Here is a 20,914-nt window from a genome sequence, read left to right on the forward strand (position 1 = left end):
CCGGCGCAGGGGCCCACGGCCAGCGCCGGCTCCTCGATGATCACCTCGCCCACTCGGCTGTCGCGCACCGCCATGTACCTTCATAGTGACAGGAGCCTTACTTAGCCAGCGAGGAGTCGTCCAGCTCCCGGTAGCAGCCGAGGCAGACCAGCGCGCAGCCGGCGCAGGGGCCCACGGCCAGCGCCGGCTCCTCGATGATCACCTCGCCCGCTCGGATGTCACGCGCCGCCACGAGGTACCTGAAATGGTACCGCAAAAACCATTGGCTACATCCAGGATAGGAAATAAATAAATTGAGAAACACAGAGTCACAGCAGTCTTTAGGCATGGACTAAAATACAAAAGATTAAATATGCCGCTGTTAACAAGATCGTATCGATTTACGCCTGCGTTTTCGTCAGCTTTCGCTGATTAAGAGGTAGAGTTTTCGCTATTGAAGTTTGGAAAAACTGTCGTTGAGAAGTATTAAATTTTTTGTCCATTCTTTTGCAGATATAAAGCAATTCGGTATAATATTATCACAAAAATAAATGTCGGTAAAAGTGTTTCGAAATGTCTGAAATGTAGGGTTAAATTGCCTTGTTTCCTTTAATTTATGTCGATGTTATATTTGCGTTAGTTAAAAAAAAAACAATAAATACGTCAATTTTCATATTTCAGTTATCATAGGAAGAAAACGCTTTAGCGTTTTCATAAATCCATTGGGTTAAGTAGGCGGATTGAGTTGTGTTTAGACCGATAAAACGAATAGAAATAGCTTTCAGCGTGTTCCGCGGTTTGATATGAAAAATATTGAATTAGTTTTTTTCAACAAGAACCCAGAAACATAAAATGTTTGTTAAATAAATTAGGTTAAAATACCTCCCCATCACGTCGGAGTGTTTGACTTCGTAGCAGAGTTTACTGTCTGCGGGCGGCGCGGGCGCGGCCTCCGCTCCGGCCCCGTCCTCCGGCCTGACCTGCTGCTCCTCCTCGGAGACATTTTCCTTGTTCCTCGCGTCGCCCTTACCACGCTTCTTCTGCTACAAAAACACGCACATCTCATCACGTCATCCATCATATTTAAACATGACTTATGTTTCCGTTTCTCTGATTCCTCGCAATAAATCTCACGGTATTCGCGTAAACATACGAAAGCTTACACAGAAAATGCGGCGGAACATTGGCTGGCCCGGAGACGATGTCAGACTGTTTTTATGAAGCCCCAGGGAGCCCGAGGTGACGCGCGAATGTTGTGAATGAGCTCTGGTAGGCGTTGTCTAGGTGTATTTCTGTTCGCCACTTGACTCGCCTTGCCAATGGCCGATGTAAAAATCCATATCATAACCCTGCCAGTGATTTATGTGACCGTGAAATTGGTTGGGTTAAGGTTGGAACATAAGACGCCATATAGCGAATGAGACTCTTGACATTTGAGTTGGCTGAATCAGAATCACTTTTGTTAATATGCCGTGACATTTGGAAATAATCTTCCTAAATTCAAATTACTTTATTCCTATCATATTCAGGTCTACTAAATCTGAAGAACATGGCCCTAAAGTGTATAATGTGTATGAATTAGCTCTGGGAGTGGTATCCAAACAATTGGCAGAGCATTGCTCGGGGCACGCGTATCGAGCTCGAGAGGGAATTAATGGCAAACACATTAATCTGCAGTAGCTGTAACAAGGAAGTAGAACAAAATGGAATATCTATGTACCTACTTGCTAATTTGCTTTTAGCCATTCAATGGTACTATTAAACCATGATATAATTAAAATTATTTCTTATCAAAACATTGGTCGAAGTTTTAAAGGGTACATTATTATGATTGTATTGTCTTTATTTTAATTTATTGTAACTACATGATTGATTCTCCACTAAAATTACTTAAATTATTAGAAACTTGAGACCTTCGTAGCACAGCGCTACGTAAAAATCGTAGCAAGTGTAACTGTTCTTAAAACTTCCTCTAAACTTAAAAAAGCTGCTATATGTAGAGTCGATAGATTTAACTGATCCGCTTAATAATTAAATTATGTTCTGATATTGTGTTAATTTTAGAACAAACTCGTTTTTTCAGTTCACGACCGACGTCATATATCTAAATGTTGACAAAAAAACTTTCGCATTTGTTACCTAGATTAATAGAGTGTGGAAAAATTGGCTAGTGACATTTTACGACGAGAGCTACAGACTGATGCTACCCAGAATACGAACATTTATCTATTTGAGATATATGCAGGTCCCCAACCCAGCATACCTGCTCTAATTTATTGTAAGTCCAGGTGCAGTTCACCAAGAAGTTGGCTACCGACTTCGTTGTGCGAAGCGAGCAACAAAGTTCGCGCTCGCTCATTGTCCTGACACGTTCAGCTTCCAAAAGCAGCATACGTCTTTAAGCTTACCGCACTAAAGTCCAAAATGGTTGCATCTTGTTTGGCTGTCTCTATTCCTGTCGTCACGTCGTGTTATCATCCTCTATTTTTCTTGGCAGATATGTTCCCGAGCAGAAACAAAGAGCTGACATATTATTACATTGCGGTACAATGTTGGATTCGGTTCAAATTGGATTTTTATTGGCTCGGAATCGTGTTGAATGTGGAAAGTTTGATTTAATTATTGTTACTGAAAACTACTCAAAATAAACCGTATACCTCAACATCAACGGCCAGCATGATACAGATTATTTTCCCCTGGAAGGAAGACCTACACCTCTACATGACGATAGCTCTGAGAAACTATCAACGTTCTATTATTGTTGTAAATGTCGCTTTGTCTACAGGCATAGTATTATGAAGTCGGTCGGTTTACGTTCAATATTTACCGAAATTGGCAATAACAATTAATTTGGTGACTTGTGGTTTATAAGGATATAACATTTTTATTTAAGTGTAAAAATGGAAGAGAAGACATCACAAAAATTCGGATTTGACATAAAATAAATTCTTCTAATCAATGTCTTCCGCACGTAAATCTTTCAGTGGCGGCGCGCGCGCATCAATATCGGATTTCCAAATGAGTTAGCGTTGCTTCGATCAGCGCAGACACAAACGATGTTTTCCTTCGGACCCCATAAAATGGCGGCGATTGATCGACGCTTTGTGAGGATGCCATGTTTACGGCAGCTAGAGCGTTTGTACATCGAACTGAAAGAATGTCGGCAATAATAATAGCAACAGTTGTGACTGTTGTTGTTTCGGAAATAGTTTGAGTAGTTAGTCTGTGAATCAACCGTTTGATTCAAAATTTCCAAAGAAAAGAAGTTTGAATTTTACAAATAACCTTCTTAACTCTACCGAAATATTTATGCATGAAAAACTATGTTTCAGGATAGAAAACTTGGTACATAGTTATAGTTTTCTACAATTATGTTTGGATAATGAAGTTTAAACCCCTAACGTACCGTATCGCCTGTGGGCAAGGTGACAGCTTCTTTCACTTCGATGTACTTTATTCATCTTAATATCATGCATAGGACCTTGACTAAAATCCACAAAATTGAAAGATCTGTCTAACACAATGATGTAACATAGTTTCGCGGTGGAAAGTTACAACAAATTGTCCTAATAGCGCTGCCAATGCCCGCCCACTTGGCGCGTGGCTGCTGTCGCCGCGCTCGTCATATTGACATGCACCTGCGCTGTTTATCTCGCACCTCTATTCCGTGACATATTTTGTTAATGATTTCGCTAAGTGCCTTTGGAAAATGTTGTGATTGGTGTTTAAGACGAATTAATTGTTCAAAAATGACACCCTCTTTAATTATGAAATTATGATAAACGATCAAAGTTAAAAGATGTAGTATTGGTCTTTTGTCATCAGTCATTTAGTCTCTACTGCAGAAGCACCCTCTTGAATTTACCAAAGGCAAATAGAGGATTCAGCTTACACTATCCACGCTGGTTACCTATATTGCTCTACATAATATTAATGAAACCATAAGATTAAAGTATAAGTCAGTCAAACATAAGTGCCAAAATATTGGTCTAAACTGAATAAAATATTTTTGATTTTGACATTACGAGTATGACGGTGTGTGGGCCCGCGCACTAGGCAGCCAAGAGAGTTCATACATGAATTGGCTGCCTAGTGCGCGGAGTCACTAAGAAACAAAAAGCTAGTCGGCTTACTGTAAAAAGTCAATAAGCAGAACTAGCTTGATCTCGAGAACTAGGGCAGTCATTCATACTTTTATTTGATATTGTTTTTAAAATCGCCAGTTGCTTTTAATTTTTCTTTCTTGTCACATCTTTTTATAGTTTCATCTAATTACTGGCTGGTTTTCATGTGGTACGAACATTTTAATTGAGCCGCCCACGGCCGCCTCGCGTTGGCAGCACTCCCGCGCATGTGCCCTGTAGATGGTCTGCGATAGGCTGCTTGACCTCAGATTTGCTTTGATAAGTGGAAACTAGGTCTAGGATATGTCACATGTTTTATAGAACTCTATCATACTCGTATTTTGTAAACACATCAGTTTTAGGGCCTCAAAAGGGCACCCATGCAAATGACTAACTTTGTTGTCCATTTGTCATTTAATGCAAGACTTCTATGGGAATCATGCTTCCTTCCTACTGACTGAGTAACTATGATCTTACAGCAATTAAAAGGAAATTCTGAAAATATTGTTATTTTTAATTATTGTGAGTAACCTACTTAACTATTACAAAGTACAAACTTATTCACTTACACGATTAAAAGAATATTATGATACACCTACATGAAATTGTTTAAATGGAGTCCATGCCAGAAAGCTTTGCTTATTCATCTCTCCAATAAATCAGCAGATCTGTAACAGTATCCTCGCGTATCTCCAACTGCCCAAGACCGGTAATTTCTCACTCGGCATCAGATTTTGGCATCTTACTCGGGTTATTACCGAAAATACCGAAATACGTCACGTCACAATTGACATGAGGCGGAGTAGACATTTATGCAAGGTCAAGCAGTTGAGATATTATGGTGTCCCCATGTGTGAGAAAATGATCTATAAAAGGCGACTCTGCTACGAATTGAAGTAGGGGAGTGTCTGACCAGTTGATGGTTGTTTTCTATTTTCATGTGAAACTAAACTTGAAACCCAACTTTATTGAACCTCTACAGCCTCCTGTGAGGTTATCTCTAAAATCTCACAAATTCACAATACAACTTTTTTGAAAATCTATCGATCCCAAAATTCGATCTTATTTTTGCTTGTTGCTTATTGATATCTTTGCAAGACTCTACCACTTCCTCCGGTAGACTACCTAAAAGATAGCTTTGGGATTTTATATGTTAAATGTGTCATTGACAATTTAAGCCCACTGAATGAGCGCGCCTTGTGGTCATATCGCCGTGCATTTTTGCAGCTGCGTGTATGCGCTTGCGTCGCCTGAAATAGATGAACTATCTAACTAACTATCTTCATATTCAAGGGCCGATTGCCCAAGCGCTGGAGTATTTTGGTAGCTTGCTCATAATTGCAGTCGATTGCGGGTTTTGCATATTATTTGTATTCTAAGACTGACAATTTAATAATTCGTGATTAATAAAAAATCTTAACACGTATCTCTGAAAGTCCTGTAGGAATAATAATAACAGTCTCATCATTATAATTATTTCAACCACAGGATGTCCACAGTTGAACCCAATAATTTCCAGATTAGTCGGTTGGTAGCGGCCTGGATCCAGCGTCTTCCTGCTACCTTTATGTGGTCTGTCCACCATACGAGTACCATCAGCTGAGACACTTTATTTGTTCTAAACACTACAGTTCTTTCCGTATCTTCCTGTCTACAGGCTGTTACATATTGTAGAGCCAATTCCTTACGCTTGCTAGCTAATTAATTTCGATTTCAACGTCAACAAGAATTAATTAAAAACCCAAGTCTATCTTCGGTGGGGTTCTCGTACGTCACGTCAATCGGCATACTGTGCCGGTATCAATCAATGGCCGGCCGCCGCCAGCATTGGCGCCGCGTGCCAAGATGCCAGCAGTGGCTGCCATACCCGCCTGACAGGGGCAGGGGAGGCTGGGCATAGATGGCCAAAGCACTTGAAGGGCGCACTGTCACATTATCGTGGTCATAATTTGACAAGCCAACTATAGTTAATGAAAGGACATTGTCAGAAACCGCCTAAAAACCGCCCAAAAACATTAACCCATCATAATTATTTTCTATTTTTTTTAATACATTAAGCACCCTTTCATTCTAATGGACACTTAAGCATTGAAAAATTAAATAAATAAGTCTTTTAACGTTTATTCTATAATACTATTACAACTTCCGGACGTTTTGGTGCGTGGCATGGTCTAAAACCTATCAAGTTCCATAATTTTTGCCGATAAAATCTGTACGAGGCATTACCGTACTTTATTGCTGGGAGTCCATGTATAGTGATGTTCCTGCGGCCATCATAGACAATAAAATATCGATTTTGAAAATAAAATAAATCGATTAAACTGCTTTGAAGACTAGATTTGCGTTAAAAGCTAAAAAGATATTGACACTATTACAAGAAGCTATCTAAAGTGTCCAACTGGTCGAAGGTCGTAAATAAAATAAAAATAATTAGGACCATAAACTGATATTCATGGTATCATAACTGTAAAAGTGTCAGAATCCGATGTTGAATCCAATGCCAGTTGAAGTGTGAGAAACATATATCAACCTAGTATAGTTGCCAGTCTCTCATAATCTATGCCAATGAGGGTTTTCGCGATTGAAAAATCCGCCAGATGGCAATACGTAGACGTGAGGTCCAAATGCTGCATGATTGGTTATTTTTGACATGACATTGACAGATATCCACCAATCATGCAGCATTTGGACCTCGCGTCTACGTATTGCCATCTCGCGGATTTTTCAATCGCGAAAACTCTCATTCATAGCACATGTATAATAATAGACCAAATGAACTTTTATAGATTGTGAAAGAGAAGATAAAGATTTTATTATTTTATTAAAATCTTGCCACGAGGTAGTTTTTCAGTAGAAACCAGGATTGGATAATCGCTACAGGCAAGTATGGCGACTGGGACCGCAATTAACTGGGACCGCGGTCCCAGTCGCCGGATCCGTAAAATATAAATAATATTCTTCCAGCAACTGGGACCACTCGTAAATGATAACTGAAATCCAAAAATGTACAGTCAAACGAAACTTTTTTAAGTGTAATAATTGAAGAAAAATCCTTTTTATTTTAAAACATCAATTATTAATATATGCCATAGCTTGGTTATACTGATTTAATAAAAAATTCAGTCGTTTGATTTATAGTACTTATAGTAGATTTATAGTGGATTTATAGTAGATTCTAAGGGGAAAAATAATAAGCATTAAAATATGTTGTACTACATATGAAATTCAGTAAATAATATAATCAATCATATAATTCCCTTTGTGTTTACCTGCACGTGTGTATTATGTAAAAATGGCCTAGCTTAATCTACTTATTACTGAGCGCATAGTATAAAATCATGTCTAGAACGAATCAATGATATTCATAAATAATTTCGAATTTTTTTTCGTATGACTGTACCGATTTTGGCCTGAATAATATATTTTTCTAAGTTATCTATGAGTGGTTCCAGTTGCCGGAAGAAAATTATTTATTTTTTATGGATCCGGCGACTGGGACCGCGGTCCCAGTTAATTGCGGTCCCAGTCGCCGGAAGCCTCATCAGAACATTTAATAAATATTTTTAATCGATTATATCCTTGTGAATCGTTTTAATAAATTGTCATTTTACTTTTTCAATTAAAACTTTTTCAATCCCTAGTCTTGTCAAACTGTCATAATGTCAACAAATTATAAATGTCACGTCAGTTGACTCAATTTCAGTCTTCTGTGCGTTTATTGTATTTTTATTTCAATGAAATAGTGCTAAAGGGTTAGTACTAAAAGTGAAAGCCTTTTTTCAGAAAGAAAACCAATGTGGTGCCCTTATTATTCATACTGTTTGAAAGCTACAAGTCAGTGATACAGAGTTGCCGACATTATAACTCCGTGGTGATACCATACCAAAGAAGAAGTTTTCCTAAACACTTGTGTTATTTTTATATGTGATCAAATAAAAAGGATTAATTCTACTGCTCAAATGGAATAACTTATCCCAAGAGACCGAATATAAAAAAAAACCTCTCCATAGAAATTATCACCATCACGAGGATGTGAATTTTTTTGAGAATTTGATATTGGTCCTGTAAGAAAAGTAGTTGTATTTCAGTAGTAGAATCAACCCTTCTTGTTTCATCAGCAAGAGTAACTATAAAAACGCCCTGTAGGTAGGTAGGTATTATTAAGCTGAAGAGTTTGTTTAGTGTCAAAGACTGTCACACAGTGTAACTTAAATTGGCATATTATGATAATGAACATAAAAACTTAAATAAATATTTATGTTAATATTTTTTCTATTTATTTATTTTCCCAAAGCTTCACAGTGACAGCTGAAACAGCAATACTGTTGTAAAACTAAACTTGGAACAAACTGTTACAAATATTTTACAAATTAAAATAAAACCGCATGTTGCTTTACTTTCTCGTATAGGTAATAAATGTAATTAATGGCTAGATTATTAATGTTACTTTGTTACCCTCAATAGTGAGGAGATCTTACAAAATGGTAACCCTGATTTTCATTGTCATTCAACGGCCATTCTCAGATGAGCTAGTTTTTGCGTGTCCGGGCTGTTAAATCGTTAAAAATGACAAATTAGAGAAATGCAAGTATTTTTATATGTTACTTAACAACCCTATCCAGTTGTGCATTAAATCATAGGCCTCTATTTTAAGTATTTGTGACTTAATTAATTTCATGAACCTCTGTTCTCTAATTACCGTTACGCGTCCGCACACCGACTTAATGTTAAAAGTTGGCTGTAATTTTTATGTCGTATAGATTTGGTTCACTCCATTCAACATTTTAAAGAGTACAAAAGATTGTCTTATGCGTAGCAAAATATCTATTCAATAGAACCATTCTGTAAATAATTAGAATTAAAAAACTGCTTGTCCGAGCGAAAGTCCTAATTCCCGTGACGTTTTCTGTTTTTGGGCACACAAGCCTAAATAATAATATTTGACACATCATTTACGGGCGCGGCGCGAGCCCTTAGTTAGTTCTAAGACCTGTTAGCAAGTAGACGTCTATTGCGTTGGCGTACCGTCGATGAATTGCGTAAGAGTATAATTACCATGTCTTTGGTTTTCAATTTTTCTATTTACCATGTCCTTATTTTTAAACTCGATTTTTGAAGGTAGATCCACGTTGTTAATTTAAATAGAATCAGTACTTTGGCCTTCATACGTTGTAGTAAGACAGTATTTGCATACGCTGCAGATTTTGGAAATTTTGAAGAAAAACTGTCGTTTTATAATTTCCATGTACTAATTACCATATATTTATAATCACCGTTGTATGAAATTATTACCTAAAAATTGCACTCACGATTGAATAAGTATGATGATAAAATACGAAATATACCTAGACTTTCGCATAACAACTTTACGGACTTTTCTTCCAATCTGACATCAAAATTTTGAAAAGCTTTCGTTAGAGTAACCTCGAAATAGATTCGATTTCATGACTAATGTTCAGCTTCAGTTGCTCAGTTGAAGGTTAGGAGATGTCGCCCCTGCGTGAAACGTCATGTCTCGTACCAGATACTTATTTTTACTATTAATATCATTGATATTTACATGTTAAATCATTAATTAATTCTAATATAATACCATTAAAATCTATCCATATTACCTTTGCCCTAAGAAGATGAGATTGTCCAACAGTAACACTTACCTGGCGTGATCACATTAAGAACAAAAGCGAAAAAATCAACAGACAGATAATGGGACTTTTCCAGACAAGAGTGTATAGGCACTTTGTACCATCCTAAACTGCATCCTAACTGCTTTGCTATGCATAGAAAAAACTTCGTGATATGCAATGGATACTGGGCAGAAGAAGCTTGGAGAACAAACTATATACAAATGCATCCTAAGACCCATGTAGACATATGGCATCGACCCAGCCTCGCAAATGTAGAAATACTTTAACGTTTTCAAAATAAAGTATTAAAAATCTTGAGCTGTGCACCTTGGTTTACAAAGTCCACTGAAGTGATACTAAACGTCAAAGAAGGTGTAGAAAATTCCTGTAAAGCTTACAAACAAAGACTAGACCGTCATCAAATCTATTTGCTGCATCCCTTCTAAATTCTGAGAATTCTGCATTCAGGCTCAGGAGAAAGCGAATAGCATCAATCTAAAAACTTATTGTAAAAGAATCGAGGTGACAAATCATGGGATACGCAGAGCTGGAACTGTCATTATTACAAATTCAATTTAATCTGATAATGGGTGATAGCTGATCGCAGATAGATTAAAAAGAGGAAAAATCACTTATATCATTAATTACTTTTTTGATATATGCATATCCGAAAAGTCTAATTTGTGAGAACTCCTGATCCATTATCTGTACGTTAAATCGTTTGTACCACATTTCAATCAAATAAATGATGATTAAGATTCTGATTCAGCTAAATGCTCTCATTTGAAATGTGACCCGTAGCCCCTTCTTGCTGAAACTAATATCCTGCTATAGCCTCGATTCTTGCAGTATACTGAAAATATCTTGATACAATAAATAATAGAAATTAATGTTTTTCTTTTTGCAAAGGGTTATTAAGTGTAGGTACCTACAGCGTTTTTTATGACGCTATATGTACATATATTTGTGTACAAATTTATCAATGCAAGATGTTGTTTTTTTTTGCTATTTTACATATCTCTTCTAATTACCGTTAGATTAAGTATTAGCCTTATCTAATTACCGTGACCATAAAATTTTTGGATCTCATTTACGCGAAAACCGCTTTGAATAATTTGACGCCTTTACGATTGTTAAATTCGTACTTTTCATGTGTTTTATATTTAAATGCATTTAAGTCAATTAAGACAAATTTCAAAAATGATATGGTAATTAGGCTGAGAACGCCTGATCGTGAGAATGACCGTCAAGTGCTCTTTCTTCGCATAGGCTTCTGTGATTTGGCCAAGGGCCACAGACATTGCGATAACATTATGCGACATTGATTTGACAGCAGCGGAGTGAAGTCTTGCGACTATGCAAAATGATACCCTGTAATCGTAGCGCATATAGACATAGACGGGGCGGGGCACATAGCTCGTAGAGCTGATGGCCGCTGGGGCAGGAAAGTTCTTGAGTGGCGACCACGAGCCGAAAGACGTAGCGTGGGCAGGCCTCCCACTAGGTGGACCGACGATCTGGTGAAGGTCGCGGGAGGTGCCTGTATGCGAGCGGTGCAGGATCGGTCTTCGTGGAAATCCTTGGGGGAGGCCTTTGTCCAGCAGTGGACGTCTTTTCGGCTGAAACGAACGAACGAACGATACGTATTACCACTATTTACCAGACATTACTATTTATTGCATACTCGCCGGATTACACGTAGGAGCACGCGCGTTACAGCTTCGGCCTTGCATTATTATAAGATCTTGTTCCGCCCTTTTACGAACTTCCTCCATGAGGATATCCCCGCCGAATTCTATGATGAACCTATCAAAAGTCATATTCTGCAATGTCAACCCACCACAAGGTGGATCGACGACCTGATAAAGGTAGCGGGAAGGCGCTGGATGCAGGCCGCTACCAACCGTGCGATGTGGAAGTCATTGGGGGAGGCCTATGTTCAGTAGTGGACGTCCTGTGGCTGAAATGATGATGAAATGAATGAAAATGACAAATCTTCGAACGTGTATAATACCGTGCCAAAGTAATCATATAATTTTGGCACCTTAATAACTATTGCCGTTTTTGTTGTAAAGATCATGCAGCGCTACTTGCGGATATTATTGGAAAAAAAACTAAGTGGGCTCTAGATCTGAAGCCGCTTTAACGAACACGAAGTGCTCATACAATGCGGCGTATTTTCCTCCAGTCTTTAGTCAGGACTTTAGTCGAATTAAAACCCCGGTTGAACGTGATATAGCCGCACTAGAATACGATGCTTTTTTGCATAATCGCAAGACTTCGTTCCGGTGTCGACCGAATGTTATCATGATGTATGTGGCCCAGGGGTTATCGTAGCCGCTAAGGTTTGAAACTTCTTGCTTAAAATATTGTAGTCTTTGGCATAGACTACGACGGTAGTCATGGAGATAGGAGTTTGTTATCTCGTGTCAGATGTAAATGGTGAAAAGAAAACTCATGATTCGTGTTATTTTTATGCAATATGTAGGTATTTTATAAAAGTGGAACTCCGAGTGATCTCCATTCTATTATTATATACGATTCGGCTTCGATATCTATAATACAATAGGAGTTTATTTCATGTGTCAGATGACAAGGGTGGAAACAACCTACGATTCATGTTGTTTATTTACGTGCAATATGTGGGCATATTATAAAAGTGGAATGCCGAGTTGTATTTCTAAAACTTGTTCTATTATTTTATACTATTTGGCTGCGACTCGGCGTGACGACAATACAAAACATTTTTCGCGAATCGGTGTTCATATATTCACACAATACATTAGACGCCATGTTGTCATAAACGACATATTATAAAATCGCTGTGATTTAATATTCTTAATCATTAATTTTATGGCAAGTGTCCATCAGGAATCATTGTTCTTACACACAGAATCGTATTATTTCGCTTTCGGGTAGTAATATGTCAAAATTGTTGGTTCTTAGGCGAACAATGTATGGAGAACGAACATTGTCCTTTCAAAAGCTGCAGCAATGGTGCAAAGAAAACGGCTTTAAGAGGATGTTTAGTTTGAGTTTCAACTAAAAATTGTTCCTTTAAATATTCCTTCAGTGTGTAAATCGATTTTTTTTAGCAAGTCAAACTTAATATGCACTAGGTAATTGTTTCTGCCTGTTATATAAATATTTGGCCTACTTATTCCAATCCTTCAAATTCACCCTTTCTCCTGTTCCCTAATCCGTGTGTGGCATGTCACTAAACCGTGATAACAGTTTTGTTTGTGTTTTTAATTAAACGAATATAATTTATACCTTAAACATAGTTTTTTTTTGCTGGTTTTTTGAGAATCGTTTTAAACAGGACTATTTCCATCTTTTCCTGCGCTGCGCATGCACGATTCCGACTTGAACCTAACAACATTAGCACTATTAAAGCCTAATTTGTGAGAAAAAACTAACCTTTTTCTTATGTGATTTCTTATTCATGATGCTTTGTCAAAATCCTGAAACGAAAAAGAAATTGTTATTTAATTATGGTTTCATTTACAGGCTATGAAGGCACACAAAGCAAGCAAGGGCATGCGGCGCAATATTGGATATAAGAAGTTTCTTCACTGAAGACAAATTCAATTCACAATAATTAAGTCATCTAGTAATCTTCTTAGCACTGGCCTATTTATTTTTCCGAAGCAGTGGTACGATTATTACTGGGACGTATAAAACTGATTTTTAAAAGCCTACTTTCAAAAATAAAATGAGTTTTAATACGACTAGCTGCTTCAAACTATTAAAAGCTAGGAAATGAATTGAATGTGACAAATGACTACAGAGTCGCTACGAATTATGCCAAATATCCCGCTTTTGTTATTCCCCAGGAATTCGAAAACACTTTTAATTGAACGTGACTTCTGTGACTTAAAAAATGGGGCCGCCGTTTTCATTCAACAACATTGCGAGATGTTGGTTCAGATGCGCCGATTTCGAATTCCACGAGTCATAATATCTTGAGGTTGAAATGAAGTCTAAATAAAACCAGTGATTCCAGATTTTCCTGATAAATTGGGTTAAATCCAGGAAGCAATCAAACAACTTTAATGAGACAAAAATAGATGAGAAAATGGGCTGTAAAAAGTTTTGAGAGTCGCAACGATGTTGTTTATTGATAACTTCTTAAGTGTAGAATGGTTCAGTTTCCATTGAGTTCAAAGAAACTAAAAGCCTCACTTTTAGAGTTTTAGCACTTAAATTATACCACAGAGCTGGCATTATTTAATAGGTATTAACACGGTAGACTTTGGTAGAGCTATAGATAGAAAAAAGTCGATTTACCTACTTCGATGGCTCCTACGTATAAAGGCGAAACTGCCGCTTACGCCTTTTTCCAATTATTTAAGCAATGATTTCATTTTGCTCTAATCTATTGGCTCTGTGCACGATTACAGCGCCAACTAGCGTCCACAACTTTGTGGGCTCTGTCACATTGACATTTAGGTCGTATATTTGTGAAAAAATATCGAAATGAAAAAATAACAAATATTTTCAACTAATAAATTGTTGTGATACCACGATTTGGGTGGAAAAAAGGTTTTGAAATCATTTTGGTCATTCAAATCAAATGTGGTAAGTCCAAAAAGTGTGTTTAATTTTGATTGTGTCAGGGTTTGTTTACTTCATTTATAGTTGTAGTTTTACAGTAAAACGAAAAGAAAAAGCTACTTTGTACAACTTAGTTTTATTCACAGTAATGTCAACCTAGAAAACTGAGTGTAAACGTATGTACAACAAAGTTCAAGTAAGTACAGGTTTGTTAGGACGGTTCCCGCAGAAGTACATCTGCTTGTTCTGGCTATTGGACAACTTGTAAATTATCTACCTACATAAAATTTGTTAATTTCTCATGTAAGTGACTGTAATGTTTTTAATGAGAAATAAATGTTCTTTAAACCTACTTTAACGGTTTCATTATAACGGTAAATATATTTAAATGTTCCTGTATCGCTAGTAATAAATTAAATATCGTTTTCAGATCGAAATGAGTATTGTTTTGAAGACCGGGTTTGTGAGTGTTACAATATCAAATTCCAACCACAAACCGTATTTAAAGGAAAGTTGTTGGTATTGGGCTGGACAAGTCCGAGATGTAGAAGAATTAAGAAAAAAACAAGGGCAGAGTTCAATAATTCACGCTCTCATCATTAGGCAAACATCTGTGCACAACAACTACTGTGACTCATTTTTGTACTACCACGTTGTATAGTCTAGTTATTTCCAAATTGTAAACGCCTATTAAAACAGTCCTATCGAAATACAGTCCACTCTTTTATTTAAGTTCCCAGTAGGACCCTTTTCATGCAATTAATGAATGATATTAAAATGTATTAAGTAGAATCGCTTTGCCATTGACAGATACATCTGATGACAGAGCTTACATTATTTCTACTTTTGACCACCATGAGCGCTGCGATAGATTATGTTACCCCCACCTAGTACTTCGCACCCAGCGAATAACGTCAGTAAGAAAAAAATTTTTTTTTTCATTAGATACAAAATAAAATTTTAGGCAAATAGGCGTATGTGCAAAACTACGCCACGTATAAAGCCCAATCATACGATTCGTCAATCTATACGAGTAGTTGCTTACATAAATATATATTTTTTATAATCCAAATCTTAAATAAAGCCATGAAAATATTTAGCAAATTGTTTTATTTATAAATTATGACACATTATATAGTTATTTAATTTTTAGCGTTAAGAGTCGCATCTCAAACTAATTTAAAAATTATAAATAACTTGAAAAAATCGAACTGCCTAAGGCATCGTGGGTTCAATTCCCGCTTAGGCAGTTCGATTTTTTCAAGTTATTTATAATTTTTAAAAATATGACACATTATGTTAAAAGACCTAACTAAATCTCGAGCACAGTATATGGGCGTATTTGCGTTAAAACGTAATAACGATACATTAAACAACTTTTTCTAACTGATTTATTATTGATATAGCACATGATAACAATTAAAATAATTACATGCATAAATAAAGAGAGTAATCGCTTAAAATATTATATTTATGTTGTCATTTAAGTCTCTTTACGTTTAACAATCATGAAATTATAGAAATGTGACGACGTAAAAGGGCAATGCGTAAAATCTCAAAATATATAAGAAAAATATAAAAATTGATAACAGCAGTAGCAAAAGCATTACATGTTAAGGCTAAATGTGAAATTTCAATAAATTCGTTTTAGTAGGTCAGAAGATATGACCCAAAAATATGGTTCTGGCCACTAAAATGGCTCTCCTGTAAAATTTACTTTTTTCACTTACGCCAGTATACGTAGGAGCCATCGACTTGTCTGACTTCACAGTCTCTTGCTGGTTTTTTTATTCAAAAACTTTCCAAATAATATTTACTCGTAACATGTGAATCACCTAAGCTAGAGAACAGAACATAAAGTAGTAGTAGTAGTACCCATTTTCTCAATCAATTGATTACTTACTTAGTAACTAGTTTCGAGTAGATTTATTTATGTAAAATATCTTCTGGAGCATTTGACCGTTTCCCCTCTTTTGAAGACCCCTGAATCTTTGAGAAAACTTCGTAAATATCGCGTATAATGAAACTCTCGCCTTTTATCTGCGTCGGAGCAACGTTTACGACGCACTAAACCCGATCTAGAACAAAGATGTTGTGTACGCCGTCCATCACGCTTGCTTATATCTGACAGGTATATGATACGCTCTTCCAGTTAAATATCAACATCAAAGTTTCGCATAATAGTTATGAGACTTGTAAGAAGGCGAAGAAATACCTACGTAAGTTTTATTCCTGTTAAACTAAATACTTATCGCCCTGAGAAGTAAACTGGATGCGGGAAAACGCAGGACCGGTCGTTATGGAAATCCTTGAGAGAGGCCTTTGTCCAGCTGTGGACGTCATCTGGGAACTGGCTAAAATGAACGGACGAACGAACTTATCGTACGTCACTTTGTTATCAGGAAGAACAAATATCTTCATTTAGGTAGGTATTTTAAGTTCCCAACAAGAGCCATAAAATAATTAAATATTTTGAATTTCAAAAGTTAAACAATATTACCAGTCTCGATACAGCAGTTCTTGTTTTAGGCTCCAGTTGTTATCCTGCCGATTGTAAATCAAATCGCGTTGAATTCTTGCCAATGTGTAAATAAACGTGCCCTCGCTGCATAACGACAAAAACCATTTGGGCCACGTCAAAATATGCCCCGGGCAATACCATTGCGAATTTCCAGTTTATTGTTGTAAGGGTAAAAACGAAAACATTCGCCACGCGTGCGGTAATAATATGTAACAGTATACTTGCGTGTGATCATAAAATTGTGGGTATTTTTAGGCGCTTTGTAGCTAAATAATGTAATCGTTGGCATGTGGCATTTAGACGTCTAACAAGCCTATTTGTACGGTAGGGTAGGCAGTAGTATAGCTGAAGAGTTGCAATTGCTGTAACCTACCCTACCCGGTCGTACTAAGTTGCTTGTGTGTTAGTCAAATTAATAGAAAGTGAATCATGTAAGTAGAGCATATAAGTGCTTCCTAAAATACTCAATCATTAATTATAAAAACGTGCTGCTTGTTTTCAGTTATTGTGATCAAATAATGATTCATAAATAAAGGTACCTACTAAATCAATTTCTATGCAAGCCTATATTTATTGCGGGCATTTCCATATTACTGAAAACAGACTAATAGAGCTTTCGGTTTATTTAGACTTGTCCGAGAATTACAGTGATCTACCGCTATTTGGATAGAACCGCGTGTTTGTTTGTATTGGAACAGTTTGACTGGTCTTAATAACACTATCGTGCAAATAGTTTCATCGAACTTCTTTAGTTTTACGTGTACCTTCCTAATACAATCAACATGACGCAAAGAATTTCCGAGGATTTGTGAGTGAGCATCCACGTGCTTAGAGGAAAGCTGATTCATGGTAAAAATGAGGAAGTGTATTAAAAGGGTGAGTACCTTCCTATATTAATTTACTGACATTCACCATCAATCCCTAATTTTTAAGTGACCCCTACGGTAACACATATAACAGGAATTGTTTTCAAAGGGGTTACTTAAAAATTAGGGATTGATGGTGAAAATGGGCATGAGACATGTTTATATGAGAACAGGTATGCCTTTCTAAGATTAGTGGCTGTGTCTGGACTCGGGTCGATATCTTTGGTTTGAAGGTAAGGGAATAGGGACCTTTACTAAATGCTTTAGTTAGATTCATTTAACGTTATGTAAGTAGATGCTCTATCTTGATGTTTTGAAAGATGTTACGAACACAGAACCGATGAACCAATTCGAACTTTAACATTACGAGTTGAATACGCATTAGTGTCCATAAATCAATCGGGGATGCCACCTAATACCTGGAAGCATTTGTAATTTGGCTCGGGCTGTATGACTGGGCAGACGTCTGCAAGTATCGGCTTGATAAACCGCCCGTTTAGTTGTCGGCAACGGCAACGAGCTATCCGTCACTCAAATAGGCGCAGGCGCAAGACGCCTGCAAAGCGTCGTTACGTTCAAGTTTTGAATTCAAGTGCCTTTTCATGCGGCCGTGTTGGATGCGAGCTTCGGACATTACCGATACCGAACATCATATTGAAATGATAACTCTTAAGTTGTTCGTAATTAATAATGGTAATAACAGAATAACTACAGAAATTAGATTTCCTTCATTTTAAAATTAGACAGCTCTACCTCTATACAGCTACACACACATATTATTTTAATCGTTGTTTGATCAAAAGAAGGATTTGATCAAGAGAAGAAGGAATACCGGCCAAAGTACAAAAAATACTGATGCCATACGGCTATGTTTTACCTACATTTAGTTACTTCCATTGTTTTATTTAATTTTTTGGATTTATTTGCTAAGGCTTGAAGAATCATGACTTTCTTCAATCTTTCGCTGTTTCTTCTCAGCACTGATCCAATTTATTGTTCAAACTTTCTCTGTAGGTACTCTTATGTTCAGGCATAGTTCTATTCAAGTTAGGTACAGACCTACTTGCCCAAATAATTAGCTTACATGTGCCAGTAAATTACTTTACTATATCCCCCAAATAATGAAAGGTTCCCTGATTTTTGTGAATTTATTTTTTCTATACAAATTAAATCATTTATGTGTTTAGTATGTACCTACATATTAAGCCTTTTCCAGGGCGCTTGTATACGTCACAAATATAAGTAAGTACATAGCTTGCCCTACCACCACTTCGAGACAACATACGGGCTGGTGCTAAGAAGATTATAATGCATTTGTGCAGTTTAGCTTTTAAATAGTGTCAGCTGACCTCAAGTGGCTTAACAGTGGCCGATAAATCATGGTTGCGCGGGCGCACGCCCCTTGGCAGGAACACGCGTATACGCGCGGTACTGCATGACTACTGCACACGATCTTCGAAGAACTGTTATTTTTAGGCAAAAATTGACAATGCCTTGTAATTTTAGTAAATCTGAGTTTATTTGGGGAATGCAATTTTACTTCTTACCGCCCTTTTCACATGTTCCTTATTTAGAAAATGTCCAATGATTAAGTATGAGGTTATAGCTTACCCAAGCATCGTGAAACTTAAGTTACTTTTGTAGCAACATATTTCCAAGACTTTCTATTATTCACAGGAAATGATTTGCTAATTAATATCATGATAAAGCTCTACAGAAAAATGTTGGTTTTAATGTTAATATTTTATAGTTAATCAAGTAAATGTACCTAAAATAAGTAACTTTAGAAGTATTTTAGTACATATAATAAAGTCCCACCTTATCATAAAATCACAGATATTTGTCACTTAACCACACAACTTGTATTCCAAAGTCTGAACTCTTAAAAATTAAAATGTCAAAAATGTTGGCGGGAAAATAACCAAAATGAACGCGCGCGATTCCGGCGCACAACTCCTAACTATGCCGCACCAAGACTGACGCTTGACACAATAAAATTAAGCATATACAATCTGACCGCTTCGCGCGATGAACATTTCGTAATAACCATACGAGATTGCGATTTGCTAGACATTTTCTTGGAGTTAATTTGGCAGCAGACCATTCCAAATGGTTCTAATGGCGCGAACGTTTGTTGTTCATATTATGTGTCATAAAATGATGTTAGAATAACGGGTTTATTCCCAGTTGTCTTGCTGGCAAATAGGCGATAGAATCAAAACTGTTCCCAAAACCTGAAACCATTTTAACCCGCTGCAAAGATGCCTTTATGTAGCCTGAAAGCTCGGGTACATTAGGCTAAAGGAGGCAGTAAGATAATGCCATTTAAAATTCTATCATACCATTTATTTATGCGTACCGAAAGGACAGGCAGGGAGAACAATTCTAAAGTAGAGCCAAAGAGTAGAGCACAGAAAAACAAGGATAAATATTGAGCAAAGTACCTAAATGCACTTCAAAAGATGTAAGTAGGGTAGGTTTCGTAATAACCATATGGTAGGTATAGGTGCATTCTGGAATGAAAACGGCCTGTTTGCAATTCCGAACTAATGATATGCTGTTATTTTGAAAACAACGGTAGGTAAACTCTCATAACCACCCAACCGTTGGATTTCATTTTGTTTGGAGTTCTAAGACGAACTCTAAACGACGATGTTGTTCAACAATGACTTGCTTTATGCTAGTCTTTCCTTAGTCTACGACTCGCTTTCAAAAGCTACGAAAATGAACAAGAGTGTAGGGACTTGGCTGTGATATTGCATACAATCCTAAACTGGGGATCCTGAGTGGCTAGCACAAGAAGCATGACTTGTGATTCTGAAATCGCTTCGCTGATCGCTCTTGCGTTTTTGTATGTAGGGTAGGTAAGTAAGTCTTCGCTCCGTAGTGATATCGAAATTATTACAAACTCAAGTTTCTTTCGGAGCTAAAGTAAATTTTTTGTTCCACTCGGCCCGAGCCGGATTTATAACAGGATTATGATATTTTGTGTCTGGTCTGGCACAAGTCGTCGGGGTACAGGAAGAATAATAAACAAAGGAGGGTCATTAAAATGGCTATTTTGGGTCGTCTGCGACTAACTAGCCGCGCCTGCCACTGGCCACTTGCCTCAATACATACGCTCTGGCGTTTTTTTTACTTTTTTACCAAAATATACCTAGCTAAGTTTACATGGGAAAGACGAGGTTTGGCTTATTTACCTTTCTCGTATGTACCTATCTCAATGGCTTTATGAACTTT

General features: G+C 37.0%; 1 protein-coding gene across 1 annotated transcript; it reads right to left on the reverse strand.

Moving 5' to 3' along the window:
• Nucleotides 1-97: 97 nt before the first annotated feature.
• On the reverse strand, nucleotides 98-19,705 carry LOC135078746 (uncharacterized). The gene is made up of 4 exons (XM_063973304.1): nucleotides 19,493-19,705; nucleotides 13,151-13,194; nucleotides 862-1,022; nucleotides 98-239 (listed from the first exon to the last, which is right to left on the reverse strand). The coding sequence occupies exons 2-4, from the start codon at nucleotides 13,175-13,177 to the stop codon at nucleotides 98-100; spliced, it is 330 nt and encodes a 109-aa protein (XP_063829374.1). The 5' UTR covers nucleotides 13,178-13,194; nucleotides 19,493-19,705.
• Between the last annotated feature and the right edge of the window lie 1,209 nt (nucleotides 19,706-20,914).

This window comes from Ostrinia nubilalis, chromosome 15 (assembly GCF_963855985.1).
Source record: "Ostrinia nubilalis chromosome 15, ilOstNubi1.1, whole genome shotgun sequence".
NCBI classification, from domain to species: Eukaryota; Metazoa; Arthropoda; class Insecta; order Lepidoptera; family Crambidae; genus Ostrinia; species Ostrinia nubilalis.